We start from the raw sequence: 23,178 nt of genomic DNA, 5'->3' as shown, positions 1-23,178 counted from the left end.
TGGTTTTTTTGTGTTTTTTTTTTTTTTTTTTTTTTGCGGTTCTCTGGCCTCTCACTGTTGTGGCCTCTCCCATTGTGGAGCACAGGCTCCGGACACGCAGGCTCAGCGGTCATGGCTCACGGGCCCAGCCGCTCTGCGGCATGTGGGATCCTCTGGGACCGGGGCATGAACCTGCGTCCCCTGCATCGGCAGGCGGACTCCCAACCACTGTGCCACCAGGGAAGCCCTGTGGGGATGTTTTTAACTCTAGGTTCTTCCCAGGTATCCTCCTCTGCTCATGACTCCCCTCCTCCCCGGCGTGTTGCACAGAATGGAGAATGGATTCACAGACCAGAAAGTTTGCCATGCCACGCATAGGCCTAGCATGAGTATTTGAGATAGAGAAACATACTCTTTCTATGTGGTGATAATAGGTCTCCATGGGATGGTTCAAGTTCCTTTGTAACTAGTCCTCTCATTGAGAAACATTTTTTATATTGCCCTGAAACCATTAGTACCATGAAGACTTTCACAATTTATGTACCTTATTTCATAAACTTTGTCAGTTTTCATATTTCCAATCAAATAATTATCGTTTGTTTCCACTGTGATGGGTTAGTAAAGCATTCAAGCCGTATTTTTCCTTAACGCAAAGCTCATGAACACTGGTGGTTCTGCATGATTCTCTTAGCTCCCTGACCAAGTCCCCTGCCTCTTCTGTTCTCACTGAGGACAGTCCTCACAGGTTCTCTTGAAGATCTTCTCACTTCACACTCTTACGAGACCATGATCTCTATGAACTGACTCTGAAGTCACTAGTACTGAGTCATGTCCACCCAGAGGTCTCATAGTCTATATCCTAAACTGAACTTGTAGCCTGTTGTATGTCCAGAATGCGGATCTCTTCTCATACTGCAGGACTTATCAAGGTTTCCCTCCCCAATGAAACTGTACCTATTCACTGCAACCCATAACTATCTCTCTTTCTCTAAACTAGGGCCTCTTCCTATATCCTCTTGGTCTGTACCCCTCATTTGGTGTTTACTCATGTATCACCTTGAAATATTACTTAACTTTTGGTATTATATTCTTGGCAAAGAATAGAGGGAATGAACATCATTTAGCACACAGTATCTCATATAATCCTTATGATAAACCTGGGAATTAGGTATCTTTTTATAAATGGTGAACTAAGCCCCAGAGAAGGTCAGTAACTTTCTACTAGTCACAGTTTGAAAGTGATAGAACTCACTACATACGAGTGCTGGATTTGAACACAGATCTGCCTGATTCCAATCCCAGGCTGCTCTCCATAAAGGGAGTGTGTCATTAATTTACTTTTTCAACAAACTGTTAATAGTAAAATATGAATCCAAGGAAATAAGGTATATTTCTCTGAACACACTTTCATGTTCTTTTCCTATTCACTAACTCCATCACTCCAACATTCAACACAGCACTATAACTAGTTCAGTGATTGAGCATATTTTTTGCTTTGTTTTTTTTGGGGGGGTGTAAAATTTGAGAAATATAAGAACTCCTGAGAATAAAGAACTTTAATAAATTTGTCGCTAATCCCTGCAAAATATATACATAGCAAAATTATATGCTGATGTAAGAGACAGCCAGTAGTGCTACCACAGTAATTTCTTCTTAAAATTGCTTCACGGCATTAACTTCACCTAAATCAACCCTTTCCAAACCTCTTTAATTCTACTTATTTGGTTGAGTGTATTGAAGTTCACAGTAAATTATCTAATTCATAGAGAGTTTTTGTAAAATAACGCCATGCTTTGCAATTGACACCAATGGTAAAAGCCACAAATAATCTGTTTCTAACTCTGTCTCAATTCCTAAAACAGTGCTAGAACTTTCTAGGCCTATCATATATTTCTTGCTCTTCTATTTAATGAACATCAGTTATCCCAAAATATAATTATTCCCTCTCTACCCCTGACAAAATTATACTATTTTTAGCATTATACAGAAATGTGTTAAATGAAAGAGAAACTTCAAAGATGTTTTTTAATACATATTTTACTCCTTTTCATCCACCCTCCCAATGTAAAAAAAATGCTATTTTAAAAGTTTTAGGAGATTCCTTTAACTGGGAATTATTTCTTTTTATTTATTACACTTGAGAGCATCACTCATTGACTGCTGCAGTTAGGAACACACAATTCCTGAGTAATAAAGGTTAAGTGTGCATAAATTCGAGATCTGCTTACAACTGACCTTTAGCTGTCTTGTTAGCACTTCTGACAGAAACTTGAAATAAGGTTATTCCATAAAATAATTTGATTCTCCATCCCAAGTCCAGATTTGTTACTCAGTAATTAATATCTTCCAGCTAGACAAAGCCTTCAGTATTTGTAGTAAAACAGCAAGCCATCAAGATAGTGAAAAAAAGGTGAACAGGTCAATGGAAAGAAACACTGGGTTTGGATTCTCACTCTGTCACTGCTTGGAAAGTGGTCCCAACAGGTCACTGAGCCTCTCAAATCTTCCGCTTCTCTCCTTAAGAATGAAGAAGCTGCCTTGAGTTTAGGTTGAATATGTAGATTAATTGGGACAAAATCACCACCTTTATAAGTTTCAGTCTGCCCATCCACGATTATAGTCAATATATTCATCTGTTCATAGAAGACTGTTCTTGCTTTCCATTTATACTTGTCAATAATCTTTTGTAATTGTCTCCATAAAGTCTTGCATATTGACTGTTAGTTTTTATTACCAGCTAACTTAAAGGGTTTGTTTTCTTCATTTCTTGCTACTGCGGACATTTAAAAATATATATTTTCTAAATAATTTTTAATGGCATATAGGGATGCTACTATTTTTAGTGTGTTGATCTCTTATGCAACGATTTTTCTGAACTCTCTTACTAATTAAACTTGCTTATAGATTCTCTCGGTATACTATATAGCCATAATATCCTCAAATAACAAGAGGTTTTTTTCCCCCAATCTTTGTATATATCTTATTTTCTACATTAGCTAGAACCTCCAGTACAACGTTGAATAGAAACGATGATAAAAATCTTCTTGTCTCTTTTCTATGGATTTCTATGGATTTTTCCATAATGGGAACGTTCCTGAAGTTTCACCATAAAGTATATTTGCTGTAGGTTTTTCCTTAGCATTTTTAATTTTTAATGAATGATTTTATCAAATGTTTTATCTGCATCGATTGAGATGATCTAATTTTTCATCCTTTAAAAATTTAAACATGATGTTGAAATATTCTGATATTTCTGCAATACAGTCAATTTGGCCATAATTTTTAACATGCTATTGAATTCAATATTGCCCGTTATTTTATTTTGATTCGGTGAGATTGGCCTGTAGTTATATGATTTTAGTGGCAAGGTTATTCTGGCCTCATATAGTGAGCTGTGTAGTTTTCCTCTTTTCTCTATTCTCAAAAAGAGTCTGTATAAATGGGCATTTTTCTATTCTTTCAGGTTAAGTGATTTCACTGTGATTCAATTCTTAACACATTGTTATTTCTATAAGGATTTTCTCTTTGATCTATGAGTAATTTAAAATGTTTTTAAGTTTCCAAATGTATGGAGGTTAAAGTTTGGCTTAAAGTTTGGCTATCTTTTAGTTAATGATTTGTTATTTTATTTAATTTTCTTCAAAAAATTTTACATATAGCAAAGGTATTTTGGAATTTCTTGTGACTTACTTTGTGGCTAGCATTCATTTGGTTTTCTAAACTCTCTCATGTATGCTTGTAAAGAATGTGTTTTGTCTAATTATTGAATGCAAGTTTTTATACAGACCCATTAAGTAAATGTTATGTCTAAAAGGTATGCCTAAATTTCATATTGAAAAGTAAACAAATTATGATAATAGAACAGAATAGAAAAGGTAATAATAGGGGGACTAGCCTACAAGATATTAAAATCTATTAAACAGTTGTGATAGTTAAAATAATACTGGTTCATGAATGAGAAAGGCCAACGTAATAGAATAGAAAGTCAAGACATAGGGCTTTCTTATAAAGTGAAACTTCTAACCAGTAGAAGACTATTAAATAAATACATTGGAACAACTGGGTAGCCACTTGGAAAAAAGTTGCCATTGGAAGCATACTTCATACCTACACCAAGAAAAGTTACAAATGGATTAATGATTTAAATGTAAAAAAAAAGAAATCATAAAAGTACTAGAGTAAACAATTATAAATTGTCTTTTCTAATTGTTTCTATTCTTTCTGCTACAAAATGGAGGAAAACGTTCCCAATGATGACTCAAACTTCAGGACCCATAAAAAACTAATTCTAAAACAAAAATTCTGCATGACAATAGAAAAAATTGAAACTCCTATCACACATAAAAAATGAATCCCCGTAATATAAAACAGCTCCTTAAAAAAAGGTCAATACCAGAGTAAAAAAAAAAAAAAAGGCAAAGGATATGAAAATACAATTCACAGAAAAGGATATAAAAATGACTTTCAAAAATATCTTTAAAATGTGATTATTCTCACAGAGAAATACAAGTTAAAATAACAGGGAAATACCATTTTACCTATAACAATGTCAAAAATCAAACTTTGTTAGCATTCTCTTTGGATAGGCAATGAAGGAACTGGTACTTTCATACTTTGCTGATGGAAATATAATTTAGTATCATCCCTGTGAAACACCACTTGTCAATATCTATCAAAATTGCAAATACATATATACTGCATATATATATATATATATATATATATATATATATATATATATATATATATATATATATATATCCCCTTTGATAAAGCAATTTCTCTTCCAGGAATTTATTCTACATCACACTTATTATCATTTTAATCTTTATTTATTTATTTATTTATTTATTTATTTATTTATTTATTTATTTATGGCTGTGTTGGGTCTTCATTTCTGTGCGAGGGCTTTCTCTAGTTGTGGCAAGCGGGGGCCACTCTTCATCACAATGCGTGGGCCTCTCACTATTGCGGCCTCTGTTGGTGCAGAGCGCAGGCTCCAGACGCACAGGCTTTGTAGCTGTGGCACACGGGCCTAGTTGCTCCGTGTCATGTGGGATCTTCCCAGACCAGGGCTCGAATCTGTGTCCCCTGCATTGACAGGCAGATTCTCAACCACTGCACCACCAGGGAAGCCCCTTATTATCATTTTTTACCATACCTTTATTTTCCATCTTTCTCTGACATTTTATTTTGAATGTGCCTCTTATAAACAAATTTATAACTAAAGCATATTTTCCCTCTTTGAGAATCTTTTAACAAGAGAATTTAATCCATTTACACTTACTATGATTGCTTATATATTTGGATTCATCCTATGTATTTTCTTCTCTCCCTGTTTTCTGCTGGAGTCAGGTGGTATGTTTAGTCAGCCTTCTGTAAGGTTGCTAAGACCCTCTACTACATTCTATGCTCTTGAAAGTTAATTTTATTTCTATTCTTTCAGTGTGAATCTTTGTACTTTAATATGCTTAATTAAGTCTAAAGTTAATAATTTTATACTCATCCCTATCAATAAAAGGACCTTACTTTGACTCAGATCACTTTTCTCTCATCTTCTGTACTTTTCCTTCCTAGTATCTACAGATTCACTTTTAAATCATTGTAATTAATAATTTTTACATTTTTTATAGTCAATACTTATTTAGTCTTATCAATTTGTTTGACAATTTGTATACTATTATCTCTTCCATCTCACTTCTTTGTCCTGTGTTCATTCCACTTTTTAGTAAATTTTATCCTTTGGTTAGGATGATGATCCTTGGGTTAAAACAAACAAACAAAAAACCTCTCAGTCTTGTGTCTTAGTCAAATACATTTAATTTGTCTTTATTTTTGAATGGTGATTTAGCTGAGTATTGTATTGAAGATTAACAATTACTGTTCTTTCAGCACATTGAAAGATTCTTACCCTGTCTTCTGGCCTCTATTTTATTAATGAGAAATGTAATTTCAGTCTAATTTTGATCCTTTATATGTAATCTGCCTTTTGTTTCTAGTTGCTTTTAAATCTTTTCCCTGACTTTGGAGTTTTATAGTTTTTCTATCAAAAGGTATCTATATATGCATCTTCAATCTGAAAATTCACATCTTTATTCAATTTTGAAAGAGTCTCAACCATTATTTCTCCAAATCCTTCTTTCTCCATACTCTGTCCTCTCTGGAACTCCCATGAATCAAGTGTGGGAGCATCTCAAGTTGGGACTTATCCGCATCTTTTCCATTGCCCTATCTCCCTGTGCTGACTCTGTGTTGGTCCCTCAGTTCTGTGATCCAGACCCCTCTACTCTTTTCATTTGTGGCCAATCTATTCTCCAAACAACTATTGGATTTTAAGGTTAATGATACTATATATTTTCTGTTATGCAAGTATTAACATTTTTGTATTTGCTTTTATCTGGGCCCCAAAAGTTTCCTTTCAGTGGTCAGAAAACAATTTTTTTTCTTAATTCCTTGACTTCCTTGATTAATTCCTTTGGGTTTCTGTTTCTCAGATGAAGTTTTTCCCATCAAGAGCTTTGTCAAACACTAAGCTCTCTTTCTATTTCCACAAACTCATGGGAAGAGAGTTTCTGGTCTTCTTTTCACAAGTGGGACAGCCCTTCAAGGGTCCTGTTGGGTGCAGGAGTTTCAGCTTAACCCCCTTTTCTTGCCAAGCACCCTGTTTTCCTAAACTCCTGAGACTTTAAAAGCTCATTTCCAGTCTTCTGATCTGGTCTGTGTCTGATACAGCCTAGGGTCATGGGGCATCACCCTGTGACTCTTGATTTTGTCTTTATCTCTAGCATCTGAGGATTTCCTGACCTCAACTTTGAATTTAACATGTTTTGGTGTTTATTAGACTTTATAACAGTTTAAGGATCCACATTATCCTTGTCTGCCATCCTGCAAGAAATCTCCTTTTTGACACCAAAGAACATTTTTCATGTTAAAAATTCTTAATTTTTGCATCATGTACTATTATAGGATTTTACTTAAATATTCAGTATCATTGAGAAAATGTAAAATGACATAAATTATTTTCAGTGACTCATCACAAACACATCCACACATTTGAAAAAGAAAAGTGCATCCATGTTTGAAATATGTTATATATATCATCTGCAAACATGCTTAATGCCTATATAACTTGTAAGACCTCTTGCAATAGTTCAACAGCTGCCTTAAGGATTGAAAAGAGTAAGTTAAAACTTTATTTTAGAAATGTCATAATAAGGCTAAATGAGGTCATAGTATGTTAATAGATAAGTACACTTTTTCAGATTTTTGTGATTCTAAGCAAGATTCTCAGTTATTACTACAGAACTTGTAATAACAGATATTGTAAATGATATTCCATTTGTTAATTGAAGCAAGGATATGGAAAGTGTAAGAGTAAGTTTCCGATTTGAGTGTTTTTAATGAAAATCATAACCTCATTGTTTTTCTGACCTCTTAATGCAGCGTTACTGCCTGGCACATTTGTTATGGGGATAAAAAGGCATATCTGATAGGACAGGTGAAGTTAGAATTGTATTGCTTTTGGCCAAAAGTCACTGTAAGATTTAAAGATCACCTTGTAGGTGCTATGTGATCTTTAAAAAGTTATAAAACATAAATTTAAAAGAGAGAGATTATGTGAGTAGAATGCTTGATGTTTCTGGAGTTAATAGCCAAGCTGTCATCAATCAGCATTTTACCATGAAATTTTATCTGATATGTTTAAAACAGCCCTTGTTCTTTGTCTCACTTCATACAGTTTTCTTTCAATTTTGGAATTCTTGCATAAACTTTGAAGAAAGATTCCCAAATTTTATAAAAGTTTGAAACCTGCTATTTTTACAGTAATAGTAAAGAAATATAAAGTATAATATTTGTTACTAAGAAATTATCTTAGAAGAAAAATAATTTACATAACTGAAAAAGGTTTATTGCTAAGTAAACAGTAAAAATTATTTTTTGTAAGTTTAAATGAATAAATGAAGCCAGCAATTTAGAAGACCTGTAAGGGATAGTAGTCACCATCTGACAAATACACACACAACGGTAAATAAGGGATCTCCTAATTTATCTCTAGTTTAAATTTTGGTTTTAATCTTGAATTATTCTCAACATCTAGCTACTTTAGAAAGACAATCTTGTATTATTCCAATATATTAATTATAAATGTACATTAATATGTTTGTTTTTGATGATACTACAAACAACAGAAACTTTTCCTTCTAAAGTTTTAAAGGTAAACAGAATAGCAAATTAAACCCTAAATGATTTCTAGTGAAATGAGGGTAAATAGAAGCACCAAGAAGCCCATCCTGATTGTCTGTTAAAATACTCACAAAATTCCTGAAATGTGAATAATTACTGCAATCTTAATAGAAAAAACATGGCATTTTATTTGTAGGATACCTAAGTTTATAGAAATGTACATGCTTCTTCATGCTACAGGGTCAGTGTTCAGCACCAGCCCTCTGTGCACTCTGCCATGGTCCCCGCCCTCAGCTCTAGATATGACCATTCATCATCTGGCCATTGTTCCTTAGCTGAGTATGCTTCTCAGAGTTAGCTCAGAGGACAGATTCAAAAGGTCAGAATTAAAACTCAAACACATGCTTATTGAGTATTCACCTATTATGTGCCAAACACCCTTCTAGGCAATGACAAGCTCCCTGAACAACAGAACTTAAGAAATTGCAATGTATAAATGATAAGGACCGCAAAGAAATCAAACAGGGCAGTAGGCAGTGGTAAGAGGGCCGCACTGAACTGAAATCTAGATGAAAGGAGTTGCCAGCAACTGAGAGGTCTGGAGAGAAAGGGAAGAGTGCATTCAAAGGAAGTCTCTAAGGAGGAATGAGTGATGCACTGCTGTCTGGGGAACAAAAGGCACCAGTGTCTCCAGGGAACAATGCTGCAGAAGGACAGCATGCAGTGAAGGAACAATCCACGTTCCCAGTGACCTTCGTTTTGTTCAATCCTTTGGTCCCTTTTCAGCTCTCATTAACATGATGTAATTGGCCTTGTGAAACTGTTTTCCCTGGGCCCCCTGACACCACACCCTCATCACTGGAATTCATCCTTGATTTCCTTCCTTCAAATTCTGCATTCAATCCATTAGCAGTTTGATCGATTCTATCTCCAAACAAGTCCTTATTTCATTCACTTTTCCACCATTTTGCTTACTACCAGCTTACCCTAAGCCACCAACTTTCTTTACCCAGATTACTGCAACAGTCTCTTAATTAATCTACCTGTTTCTATTTTTTCCTTCCTATTTCCTTTCTCCATATGCTCGGGTCCCGACCTGCTGTGGCTCCTGACTAATGTCCCACCAGGGCCTCCCAGGTTGAAGAGAGATGGGAGTGAAGAAGCATTGATACCTTTATTGTGGAAAACAATGTGAAAATATTGTGTTAGCTAGGAGGAGCTCTTCAGATAAAAAGAAAAATACATTAAGGAGAAGTCAGATATATCATGTCAGATATATCATTAAAAACAAAACAAAACAAATACAGACAAAGCTCCTGATTGTAAATGGAATGTGAGAATGTTTCCCAAGCCCTAGCCAAATCCATCAACTGAAACAATATTAAAATAATAAAGAGGAAACAGAAGATATGCAAACAGAAAAGAGTTATGTACAAAAAAGTCACCCTGTGGCAAGTAGAGAGCTGTCTACAGTGTTTAAAGAAGTTTTTGACCTCAAACTATACTGGCAAGTTGTTATTCCATTAAGACAATAGATCTGAGTGAAATAGACATGCCAAATAATTGATAAACAGATCAGAAGAAGAACTTACAAGAATTTCCGGTATGAAAGAACTGTTGTGGTCAGTGAGCTAGGAGGAGTTAAAGACACAGAGAAAATCTTTTTCTTTCTCGGTCTTTTTCACTCAGTCTTTCATTCAATTTTACTGTCTTTCAAATGCTCCCTCTCTTTTTTCTTTTCCTTTATCCTTGCTCCCATTGCTTTTCTTTCTTTTTCAAAACTTTTGAAATTAAGAATCATATGTATGCTTGATATTTGTTGTTATGAAGACATATTACATATTCATATGTAATATGAAGACATATTATAAAATGCGAGAGGAAAAAAGAAATTCAACTATAAGCTACTTGGAAAAGATATTCTTTAATTTTTTTAAACATCCTTATTGGAGTATAATTGCTTTACGTTGCTGTGTTAGTTTCTGCTGTATAACAAAGTGAATCAGCTATATGTATACATATACCCACATATCTCGTCCCTCTTGCGTCTCCCTCCCACCCTCCCTATCCCACCCCTCTAGGTGGTCAAAAAGCACCGAGCTGATCTCCCTGTGCTATGCTGCTGCTTCCCACTAGCTATCTATTTTACATTTAGTAGTATATATATGTTAATGATACTCTCTTACTTCATCCCAGTTTACCCTTCCCCCTCCCCGTGTCCTCAAGTCCATTTTCTACATCTGTGTCTTTATTGCTGTCCTGCCCCTAGTTTCATCAGATCCAAACAATTTGGATTGTGTTTTAGATTCCATATATATGTGTTAGCATATGGTATTTGTTTTTCTCTTTCTGACTTACTTCACTCTGTATGACAGACCCTAGGTCCATCCACCTCACTATAAATAACTCAGTTTAGTTTCTTTTTATGGCTGAGTAATATTCCATTATATATATGTGCCACAGCTTCTTTATCCATTCATCTGTCAGTGGACACCTAGGTTGCTTCCATGTTCTGGCTATTGCAAATAGAGCTGCATTGAACATTGTGGTACATGTATCTTTTTGAATTATGGTTTTCTCAGGGTATATACCCAGTAGTGGGATTGCTGTGTTGTATAGTAGTTCTATTTGTAGTTTTTTAAGGAACCTCCATACTGTTCTCCATAGTGGCTGTGTCACTTTACATTCCCACCAACAGTGCAACAGGGTTCACTTTTCTCCACAAGCTCTCCAGCATTTATCGTTTATAGATTTTTTGATGATGGCCATTCTGACTGGTGTGAGATGATATCACATTGTAGTTTCGATTTGCATTTCTCTAATGACTAGTGAGAGTGAGCATCCTTTCATGTGTTTGTTGGCAATCTGTATATCCTCTTTAGAGAAATGTCTATTTAAAGCTTCTGTCCATTTTTGGATTGGGTTGTTTGTTTTCTTTTATACTGAGCTGCATGAGCTGCTTGTATATTTTGGAGATTAATCCTTGGTCATTGCTTCATTTGCAAATATTTTCTCCTTTTCTGAGGGTTGTCTTTTCATCTTGTTTATGGTTTCCTTTGCTGTGCAAAAGCTTTTAAGTTTCATTAGGTCCCATTTGTTTATTTATGTTTTTATTTCCATTTGTCTAGGAGGTGGGTCAAAAAGGATCATGCTGTGATGTATGTCATAGAGTGTTCTGCCTGTTTTCCTCTAAGAGTTTGATAATGTCTGGCCTTACATTTAGGTCTTTAATCCATTTTGAGTTTATTTTTGTGTAGGGTGCTAGGGAGTCTTCTAATTTCATTCTTTTACATGTAGCTGTCCAGTTTTCCCAGCACCACTTATTGAAGGGCTGTCTTTTCTCCATTGTATATTCTTGCCTCCTTTGTCAAAGATAAAGTGACCATATGTGTGTGGGTTTATCTCTGGACTTTCCATCCTGTTCCATTGATCTATATTTCTGTTTGTGTGCCAGTACCATACTGTCTTGATTACTGTAGCTTTGTTGTATAGTCTGAAGTCTGGGAGCCTGATTCCCCCAGCTCCATTTTTCTTTCTCAAGATTGCTTTGGATATTCAGCATCTTTTGTGTTTCCATACAAATTGTAAATTTTTTTCTTCTAGTTCTGTGAAAAATGTCATTGGTAGTTTGATAGGGATTGCATTGAATCTGTAGATTGCTTTGGGTAGTATAGTCATTTTCACAATGTTGATTCTTCCAATCTAAGAACATAGTATATCTCTCCATCTGTTTGTATTATCTTTAATTTCTTTCATCAGTGTCTTATAGTTTTCTGCATACAGGTCTTTTGTCTCCTTAGGTAAGTTTAGTCCTAGGTATTTTATTCTTTTTGTTGCAATGGTAAATGGGAGTGTTTCCTTAGTTTCTCTTTCAGATTTTTCATCATTAATATATAGGAATGCAAGAGATTTCTCTGCCTTAATTTTGTATCCTGCTACTTTACCAAGTTCATTGATTAGCTCTAGTAGTTTTCTGGTAGAGTCTTAGGATTCTCTATGTATGGTATCATGTCATGTGCAAACAGTGACAGCTTTACTTCTTCTTTTCTGATTTGCATTCCTTTTATTTCTTTTTCTTCTCTGATTCCTGTGGTTAAAACTTACAAAACTATGTTGAGTAATAGTGCTGAGAGTGGGAATCCATGTCTTGTTCCTGATTTTAGAGGAAATGGTTTCAGTTTTTCACCATTGAGGACAATGTTGGCTGTGGGTTTGTCATCTATAGCCTTTATTATGTTGGGGTAAGTTCCCTGTATACAGGTTTTTTTTTTTTTATAAATGGGTGTTGAATTTTGTCAAAAGCTTTTTCTGCATCTATTGAGATGATCATATGTTTTTTCTCCTTCATGTTGTTAATATGGTTTATCACATTGATTGATTTGTGTATATTGAAGAATACTTGCATTCCTGGGATAAACCCAATTTGACCATGGTGTATGATCCTTTTAATGTGCTGTTGGATTCTGTTTGCTAGCTTTGTGTTGAGGATTTTTGCATCTATGTTCATCAGTGATATTGGTTTGTAGTTTTCTTTTTTTGTGACATCTTTGTCTGGTTCTGGTATCAGGGTGATGGTAACCTCATAAAATGAGTTTGGGAGTGTTCCTCCCTCTGCTATATTTTGGAAGAGTTTGAGAAGGGTAGGTGTTAGCTCTCCTCTAGATGTTTGATAGAATTCACCTGAGAAGCCATCTGGTCCTGGGCTTTTGTTTATTGGAAGATTTTTAATCCCAGTTTCAATTTCAGTGCTTGTGATTGGTCTGTTCATATTTTCTATTTCTTCCTGGTTCAGTCTTGGAAGGTTGCGTTTTTTTAAGAATTTGTCCATTTCTTCCAGGCTGTCCATTTTATTGGTATATAGTTGCTTGTAGTAATCTCTCATGATCCCTTGTATTTCTTCAGGGTCCGTTGTTACTTCTCCTTTTTCATTTCTAATTCTGTTTATTTGAGTCTTCTCCCTTTTTTTCTTGATGAGTCTGGCTAGTGGTTTATCAATTTTGTTTATCTTCTCAAAGAACCATCTTTTAGTTTTATTGATCTTTGCTCTTGTTTCCTTAATTCCTTTTTCATTTACTTCTGATCTGACCTTTATGATTTCTTTCCTTCTGCTAACTTTGGGGTTCTTTTGCTCTTCTTTCTCTAATTGCTTTAGGTATAAGTTTAGGTTGTTAATTCAAGATTTTTCTTGTTTCTTGAGGTAGGATTTTATTGATATAAACTTCCCCCTTAGAACTGCTTTTGCTTCATCCCATAGGTTTTGTGTCCTTGAGTTTTCATTGTCATTTGTTTCTAGGTATTTTTTGATTCCCTCTTTGATTTCTTCAGTGGTTTCTTGGTTATTTAATAGTGTATTGTTTAGCCACCATGTGTTTGTATTTTTTAGTTTTTTTCTTGTAATTGTTATCTAGTCTCATAGCATTGTGGTCCAAAGAGATACTTGATACAGTTTCAATTTTCTTAAATTTACTTGATTTGTGACCCAAGATATGATCTATCCTGGAGTATGTTCCATGAGCACTTGAGAAGAACGTGTATTCTGTGGTTTTTGGATGGAATATCCTATAAATACCAATTACGTGCAGCTGGTCTAATGTGTCATTTAAAGCTTGTGTTTCCTTATTTATTTTCATTTTGGATGATCTGTCCATTGGTAAAAAGTCCCCTACTATGAGTGTGTTACTGTCGATTTCCCCTTTTATGGCTGTTAGCATTTGCCTAATATATTGAGTTGCTCCTATGTTGGGTGCATAAATATTTACAATTGTTATATCTTGTTCTTGGATCAATCCCTTGATCATTATGTATTGGCCTTCTTTGTCTCTTGTAATAGTCTTTATTTTAAAGTCTATTTTGTCTGATATGAGAATTGCTACTCCAGCTTTCTTTTGATTTCCATTTACCTGGAATATCTTTTTCCATCCTCTTACTTTCAACCTGTATGGGTCCCTAGGTCTGAACTGGGCCTCTTGTAGACAACCTATATATATGGGTCCATTCAGCCAGTCTGTGTCGTTTGGTTGGCGCATTTAATCCATTTACATTTAAAGTAGTTATCATTATATATGTTCCTATTACCATTTTCTTAATTGTTTTGGGTTTGTTATTGTAGATCGTTTCCTTCTCTTGTGTTTCCTGCTTAGAGAAGCTCCATTAGCATTTGTTGTAATGCTGGTTTGGTGGTGCTGAATTCTCTTAGCTTTTGCTCATCTATAAATGTTTTAATTTCTCTGTCAAATCTGAATCAGATCTTTGCTGGGTAGAGGAATCTTGGGTGTGTTTTTCCCTTTCATCAGTTTAAATATGTCCTGCCACTCCCTTTTAACTTGCAGAATTTCTGCTGAAAGATCAGCTGTTAACCTTATGGAGATTTCCTTGTATGTTATTTGTTGCTTTTCCCTTACTGCTTTTAATATTTTTTCTTTGTATTTCATTTCTAATAGTTTGATTAATATGTGTCTTGGAGTGTTTCTCCTTGGTTTTATCTTGTATGGGACTCTTTGCACTTCCTGGACTTGATTAATTATTTCCTTTCCCATGTTAGGGAAATTTTCAACTATAATCTCTTCAAATATTTTCTCAGACCCTTTTTTCTTCTCTTCTGAGACCCCTATAATTTGAATGTTTGTGTGTTTAATGTTGTCCCATAGGTCTCTGAGACTGTCCTCAATTATTTTCATTATTCTGCTCTGCAGTAGTCATTTCCACTATTTTATCTTCCAGGTCACTTATCTGTTCTCCTCCATCAGTTATTCTGCTATTGATTCTTTCTAGAGAATTTTTAATTTCATTTATTGTGTTGTTCATCATTGTTTGTTTGCTCTTTAGTTCTACTACGTCCTTGTTAAACGTTTCTTGTATTTTCTCCATTCTATTTCTGAGATTTTGGGTCATCTTTACTATCATTACTCTGAATCCTTCTTCAGGTAGACTGCCTATTTCCTCTTCATTTGTTTGGTCTAGTGGGTTTTTACATTGCTCCTTCATCTGCTGCATATTTCTCTGTCTTCCCATTTTGCTTAACTTACTGTGTTTGGGGTCTCCTTTTTGCAGGCTGCAGGTTTGTAGTTCCCGTTGTTTTTGATGTCTGCCTCCCTTGGGTAAGGTTGGTTTAGTGGCTTGTGTAGGCTTCCTAGTGGAGGGGACTGGTGCCTGTTTTCTGGTGGGTGGGGCTGGATCTTGTCTTTCTGGTGGGCAAGGCTTCATCCGTTGGTGTTTTGGGGTGTCTGTGAACTTAGTATGGTTTTAGGCAGCCTTACTGCTAATGGGTCAGGTTGTGTTCCTCTCTTGGTAGCTGTTTGGCATGGGACATCCAACACTGCAGCCTGCTGGCCTTTGGGTGGAGCTGTGTGTTAGCATTGAGATGGAGATCTCTGGGAGAGCTCTCACTGATTGATATTACATGGGGCCCGGAGGTCTCTGGTGGTCCAATATCCTGAACTGGCTCTCCCACTTCAGAGGCTCAGGCCTGAGACCCGGCTGCAGCACCAACACCCTGTCAGCCACATGGCCACACTTCAAGCTAATTCCTCCTCCAGTCCCAGTGACCCAGCCCAAATGGTAAAACCATTTGCAAATCTCTGGGATCAGGTATCTTGGATGTTCCTTGTCCTGCGTGCAGCACTGCAGTAAGCAATAGTCTCCCTCTGGAGTGTGACTACCAGACATGGCCCACGGAAGTTGTACCCACTCCCTCCAACCTTCTCATGACTTTGCTTCTGGAGCTCCACCTAAAAAAGATATTCTTAAACATAATGTCAGAGGAAGGAAGAAAGTAAAAGTAGAGAGAAAGATAAAGTAGACAAGCCAGTGATAGCAATATTAGTATTAGATTAGACTAAGACAGACTGCATTAATAATAATAAAGAGGATAAAGACAGGAGGATAAAGGGACCAGTTCACAAGGAGATTCCAACAATCCTGAACCTTGACATGCCTCACTACATAGCCTGATAAGTAGTATCATGTCCTGCAGCCAGACTGCTTGGGTTTGGATCCCAGTTCTATCACTAACTAGCTGAAAATCTTAGGCAAGTTATTAAACCTCTCTGTGCCTCAGTTTCCTTATACTGAAAATTGGGATGCCAGTAATACCTACCTCTTAGAACTGTTATGAGGATTAAGTGAACTAATACACATAAGTATTTACAATAGTGTCTGGTATCATAAACATGGCATTTTTATTGTTGCTGTTGTTGATGTTGGAATTGCTGCCCAAAATCATACCAAAAAAAAAAAAACCCAACAAAATTCCAAAGAAAAATTGGCATGTCAGTAATCTTAGTAGGAGATTTTTAACTTACTTCTCTAAGATACATATGTTTTAAAATATTTGAGAACACTGTGAGATAGCTCCAATAAAATATTTAAATAGGCTTTATCTTTCAAATCATCAGACACAAAAATGTAAAGAAAACAATCCACATAACAAAAATACAAAGTTGAAAGGAAAATGTAAATGAAAAATGAAATTCAGAGACCAAAAAAATAAGATGACAGAAGTTAACTAGACATAGCCATAAATGTGAATGCTTAATATATTAAAATACAAAGTCTTAGATCATATTAAAGTAGAAAATTTAATGATTTTCCACTTTATAAGAGACATATGTAAAACTGTGGCAATGGGCTTAAATATTTAGCAAAATATCAAAAGTACAAGTCAAAATATAGTACAGATGACACTTTAATTATGAAGTTAAGTTACAAGGTAAAATTATAGGTAACAACATTGTATAATACTTTTGGAGCTGAATGATGTAACAATATTTTTTTAATTGTGCAAAATCATGTTCTAAAATGTTCTCAGATACACAACAACCCTTGAGAAGGTTGGTATTAAATATATACTTCATAAACTTTTACTATGAATAAAGCAACTTTTACAACTATTAAAGGAATATAAAGTAAAACATATCTGTATATACCTCCATTTAGGATTCATTTTCCAAGCTGCACTTCCCAAAGGGCATGAATATTCGAATCTGAGTGCTTACTTCCTTAGTTGGCTGGGTAGTTCATGAACAGTCTGGAGACAGACCTCCTGCTTGGGGAATTGTAGGACATTTGATTCACCCGGACTTACAGTAAGCACTCAGAAATGTGGTTGGGTTGTTATCAGTTACTCACACCCAGGCCCAGGCAGGCACATGGCTAGAAACTCCAGAATTCTGGGAGACAGCTGGAGGGTATGAAAACCTCCTAATGTAAAAAGGTTTCTCTGAGGTCTCGTTGGGCTCCTCACTTAATTATAAGGTGATAATTGGAAGCTGGGTACCTTCATAAGGACATGAAAATCAGGGAAATTTGCACCTCTTACTGGGAACACTGCATCCTTTGCTCCGTAGGTGTGTTATATCCACAGTCTGTCTGTTGACATCTTTCCATCCATGATATCATCATCACTCCTGTCACCTTGCAGGTAGAAAGTCAGGTCATGGATACTCTAGATAGTAGAGGACCCAGGCTAGAGCAAATCTATATCTGAACAGCTGCCAAAGTGCCATCTCTTTTCTCCATTCTGGAAATTTTGTTCCTATTCCTTTCGGTGCCTGATACTATTGCAAAGATCTGGACAAGAGGTCATGCAAGCATTATTGAGAGTGAAGTATATAGAAGTGGTATATCTCTGGTCCCAGAAGAAGCAGAGGAGAGTTTGGGATATTTTAATTCTGAGGGGTCAATGGTCTGTTTAGGTTCAGCTCAGTGTGTGTCTTCCCCATTTTTTCTTGATGGCACCAACATTCTACCTGACATGCAGGCTCCAGGAGACATCCATAGAATCATATTTTACCCCTTACTCTCATATTTGCCAGGTCCTGAAGAGACATATCTCACAATAATATATTAATGTGCAATACCTATTAGATTTTTGTTGGAAATTCAGATGTTAATCTCCTTTCAACTGTTTCTTTCCCATTTTATTCTTTTATATATAGATATATATTTTTTTCAGCATACATACCATGGACTTTTTGAATCCCTTTTCAGTATTGCCTTTGTGCCAAATGGTAAAAAATTAACCTAAGAACCCCCCCAAAAAGTACTAAAATGCTCCCAATGTAGATTATTAATGATTTTAATCTGTTAATATTTAAAGGTCAATGATTTTAACCTCATTACTACTAGATTAAAGACGTGACAACATACTTCAGGTTGTTACATGAGTTGGCTAATAAAATCTTCCTGAAGTTCTGAAGAACTTGCTTCTTCTAAGTTAGTGACAGCTTCACGGTTGGCCCAGCCATGCTTTGCCTCATTTTTGTTTTCACATAGCATTTTTTCTCTCTCCTTTCAGGTAGAAATTGAGAAGCTGGATTACCATCATTATCTGCCTCTGTTTTTTGATGGGCTCTGTGAAATGACATTTCCCTACGAATTTTTTGCTCGGCAAGGAATCCACGACATGCTGAAACACGGGGGGAACAAGATTCTTCCTGTCATTCCACAGCTCATTATCCCGATAAAAAGTAAGTGAACAGGTAAAAAAGCATCACTCAGTTTATATGGTGCCACTTTTTGACAACTTGATAATTAAGCAATAAAATACAACAGACTGAGGCTATCCCCAGGTTTTGCAATAATTTTTATAAATTGCCTTATGGGGCCAAACATCCCAAATCTCCTAATATATCCCATCATTGATACTGCAATGCAGCTTAGCGACATAAATAAACTAAATTGCATGGGGTTTACACTAACTTAAAATGTTTCATAGTAAAGACATAAGCATTAACATTAATTTGTACATTCAGAAGTAAAGTGTATAATATACAATACAAACACAATTATATTTAGTATCTTTTATGCAGCAGAATTCATAATTTTAAGAAAAAAATCTGGAATGGAGAAAAGATCAATGTTATTAAATACTTGAACTTTTTTGTCTACAGTGGATTATCTGGGGGGGTCTCTCGAGTAATCCTGTCACTGGCTTTACCTGTTTGTCTATAAAATGAGATTGTGCTTCCTTTTTGTGGCCAATTTATTCTGGCCTGAGTCCCTACAGACTAGTTGTCTGAGAGCACCCCTTTAAAAGTGTTTCTGAGAAAAACAAATACTGTATGCTAACACATATATATGAAATCTAAAAAACAAACAAATAAAAATGATTCTGAAGAACCTAGGGGAAGGACAAGAATAAAGACACAGACATAGAGAATGGACTTGAGGACATGGGGAGGGGGAAGGGTAAGCTGGGATGAAGTGAGAGAGTGGCATGGACATATATACACTACCAAATGTAAAATAGATAGCTAGTGGGAAGCAGCTGCATAGCACAGGGAGATCAGCTCGGTGCTTTTTGACCACCTGGACCACTGCCAAGATGATTGACGGTACACCTGCCTAGTCTCCTAGGATACAGGGGAACCCCATCCTCACTGTCTCAGAGGTAGTCTTGCCATATGGTTTGGCCAAAACAAGAACAAAATAGTTCAACATTGGGTCATTTCCCATAGTCTGGATTACTTAATCTGATCCGTGGTCACTAGTTTATTGATTTGAATTAAGTGTCATTAGAGTTCTAGATTTTTGGCAGTTCTTCCGTCACTATGTAAATTGAGTCAACTTTAAAATGTTCTCTCATGTCTTTGAGATTTCTGTAAGAGATATGTAACTGACCGCTTCCAATTTCCACCAAGACGTAGAAAGTGAAACCAAACAAGAGGACAGTGATACCTGCTGTGAAAAGCAATGTGGAAAGAAAAATGACTCTTCAAAAGCGACTTTATTAAAAACCAATTTTCCTTTCCCCTCATGCATCAGCTGAGCGAAGGGCTAATCTTTAAAGGCCTTCAGGAAGGATATATAATACTGAGTTATATTAAAACCTTTTCCAAATGTGATTTATTCTTTCTAACAAGTCATAATTTTTGAATATGTTAAATTCTAGTAAAAATGCTACATTTTCTAAAGATGATGCACAAGTTTTATTGATAAACAAAAAAGCCCAGAACATTCTCCCCAGGAACTATCTGGAGAGTACATTATCCTTTTCTCCTGCACCCACCAGAACAGCAGCAATACCGGAAGTCTGTTCTTTTCTTTACAATAAACTGTTCATTTGGGGATCCCTGCCTTCTCAGGAGTCTCTTCCTCATAGCCACACTGAAAACACGGAAGGCCAGAAAGAGAATTTCTAAGACATGTTTTGATTATACCTCTTACAATTAAAACAGTCCACATTAGAGTACTGTAGGCCAAGGTGGATTGATTTTCAATTTTATTTGATTTAAGTATTTGGAATATACTTAAATGAGTTAAGAGAGAAGTGATATGTTCTAAGGACACATCCTAGAGGTCATTTGCTGATGAGTGAAAACATTCAGAATTCAGTAAACATGATCTGTCAGGGAATAGTAACTATGTATGAATTTGATCATTTACAGTTCCAGAAGCAATGAAAGTTTCTCTTGGTAGATAACCTAGTTTGCCTTCCTGGGCTTCTGCTATTATATACTGATCCTGAATCTAACTCAGCTTGCTTCTTCTCGCTCTGTCTACATCACTGAAAGCCAAACTTTACTCAGCAAAGAATAGTGATTAACTATGCAAGATAATGCACGGTTCCAGCACAGTGTGAAAAGTATTACATACATAAACTACATTTTTCAGGTGGAATTCTGGAAGGGAGCTAGTTGATCCAGAAGCGGGCTGATACACATAATTGGCATAACATATAACAGCTGTGTGTACCTTATTTTCAGAAGGTACTATTAGTAAAATTTTGGCTTATTCCAGGGGCAAAAGTTAACCTCACCATCACCAGCTAGCAGTTCTTTAACATCTTTTCTTGAATTCTAATTCATCGATAATTAATATCTCTGAAGGCAAAGCAAAATATATAAACTCCCTGTGGAGCTGTGAATGGGATTACCTGCCTATCTATTTCTGGAATCTGGGGTTTATTTCAACTAAATGAAAGGTTGATAATACTAGAATGATAAATGGACACATTCAGTGGCTCTACGATTTCTAACATAAAAAGAGATAAGAAGACCCTTTACTTTCTGCTTCTCTCCTTGGCTCAAGACCCCAAGTGGGGTCATCGAGTAATAACGGGAACAGTGCACATTTAACACATTGTTCCATTTCTGTTGCTTTATGGCATCACTACAGGTCCTCCTCTTCCTTCCCACTTTCTTATTTCCACCTTCTTGAGTTATTCTGGGTCAGAAACTACAAAAAAATCCCAGTATAAAGTAGTCAGCATTGGCAATGGAGTATTGATTGCTGAGAGCAACAGCAAAGCGTTGTAGGTGAGGATGAGATGAGAGGGACCATCTGAGCAATCCAAACTGTGGATTTTAGACTTCGGTCCACTCCATCCAGTGAGGAGAACAAAAGTCCATCAAAACCCAGCAGAGCAATCCCAGGAAGAAGTCACTGGAAGCTTTGCCTATTGAAAGCAGAAGGGGATTCCCATAGCAGCCAGGAGGGTAGGAGGTGCCAAGAGTGACCTGCAGACTCTGGGTTTAGAGCTCTCTCTCCTCCATAAAAGCAAGAACAATAACAATAACCCAGCCACATGGGGCCATTCAAAACAAGTTGCTACACACAGGGAAGAGAATATCATGAATAGTCAGAGGAAAACTGTACCTCAACAACATTTTGCATAGGATCCAGAAGAAAATTGTAGAAACGTGTTTGACATCCTCAGGATTCAGGAAGATACAGCCTCTATGAAACAGAAGCAGAAATTTACAAGAGGAGACCAGACTCACATGAAAATAAGCCAGTGCTGACTGAGAAAAGGGAAACTAAAAATGTCAGAGCAGGATTAATGTCCCCCCAGAGACACAGAGGACAGTCAACTGCACAACATGGAATTGTAAATGTAGCCCACCACCTTAAGAATTTCCCTCAGAAAAGACAAGAATAAAAAAGGAGGTGAGGAAGGACTATAAAATGGAGAACATAGGACACAAGCAGGAGCTAAAAGTTATAGGGGTTCCCAAAAGGAATCATCAAAACAACAGGAATAGAAATGATGGTAATGGCAGAAGGAATTGAAAGAAATTTTCAGAGATGAAAAATATCCCTTATTTTGCAGGTAGAAAATGCTCATTACAAGGAAAAACATCTGGACAGGGAAAAAAATGGTACACACTAAGAAATAAAAATAACTGGGGCTAAGACATTTTTCTTAAGAGTAAATTCCAGACAGCAATGAGAAATGGAGGAGAATCACCTTATGTGCATTTCATCCCTGTCTTATGAGTAGCAAGACATGATGTAATAAACTGAATGAAAATTGGTTTAAAAAAAGAAGAAGGAGAAGGAGGAGAAGAAAGAGAAGGAGAAGAAGGAGAAAAGAGTCACAGACTCAGTGAGCATAATGGCCACCTGCCCTTCGTACAAAGGGTTACTGTGGATGTGCTCCAACTCACAAGGAGTAAAGCCCCAAATGAGGATGTCATAGTTTGAAAAGCAAGTTGCATTAAGAGCCACTAAATCTAGAGTTAAGTGTAAATAGTTGATGGAAAAGAGTTTCAAAACTGCAAGAAATGTCAAAGAATCATTTTGCAGCAATGTGGCAAAAATAATTCAGAGAAATTGGGTATAAACCTTCAAAGTCAATGGAGAAGATAAAAGTATTTAAAACAGAGTCTATATATTAAAAGAATGAAATTGAATAGGCAGCAAGGAAGTGCTGAGCCAAAAGCTCAAAATAAGGTGAAAATGTGAAATCAAATATATCAACTGTGAAAATTAACTTTCAAATTGGTTTGTGAAAAACAAAATCTGAATATAAACTCTCTCTCTATATATATAAAAACAAAATAATACTTAAACATTTAAAAAATAAAAGCTATATTGGGGAAAATGAAGAAAAAGAAGACAGGAGTAGTTATTCAATTTTAGAAAAGTAGAATTTAATAAAAAGAAGTTTTATGTGTGTAAAGAGGATCAATTTATATTGATAAAAATGTTCACAATAAAGATGTTATTGTCATGACCCTTTGTGCAGTGCAAACCATGACATCATGTTTTAGAACAACAATCAGCTGCTATACT

The 23,178-nt window shown here is 35.9% G+C and overlaps 1 protein-coding gene across 1 annotated transcript in view; it reads left to right on the top strand.

The window, feature by feature from the left end:
• The window catches only part of PACRG (parkin coregulated), a 532,036-nt gene that overhangs the window by 269,252 nt on the left and 239,606 nt on the right, over positions 1-23,178 (top strand). The window contains exon 3 of the mRNA XM_060114947.1: positions 18,458-18,629. Within this exon, the coding sequence (XP_059970930.1) occupies positions 18,458-18,629 (172 nt within the window). The remainder of the gene's footprint in view (positions 1-18,457; positions 18,630-23,178) is intronic.

The sequence above is a fragment of the Mesoplodon densirostris genome, chromosome 12, assembly GCF_025265405.1.
Source record: "Mesoplodon densirostris isolate mMesDen1 chromosome 12, mMesDen1 primary haplotype, whole genome shotgun sequence".
Lineage (NCBI taxonomy): Eukaryota > Metazoa > Chordata > Mammalia > Artiodactyla > Ziphiidae > Mesoplodon > Mesoplodon densirostris.
The sequence above is the reverse complement of the archived record's forward strand: the minus strand, read 5'-3'. Positions and strand labels throughout refer to the sequence as shown.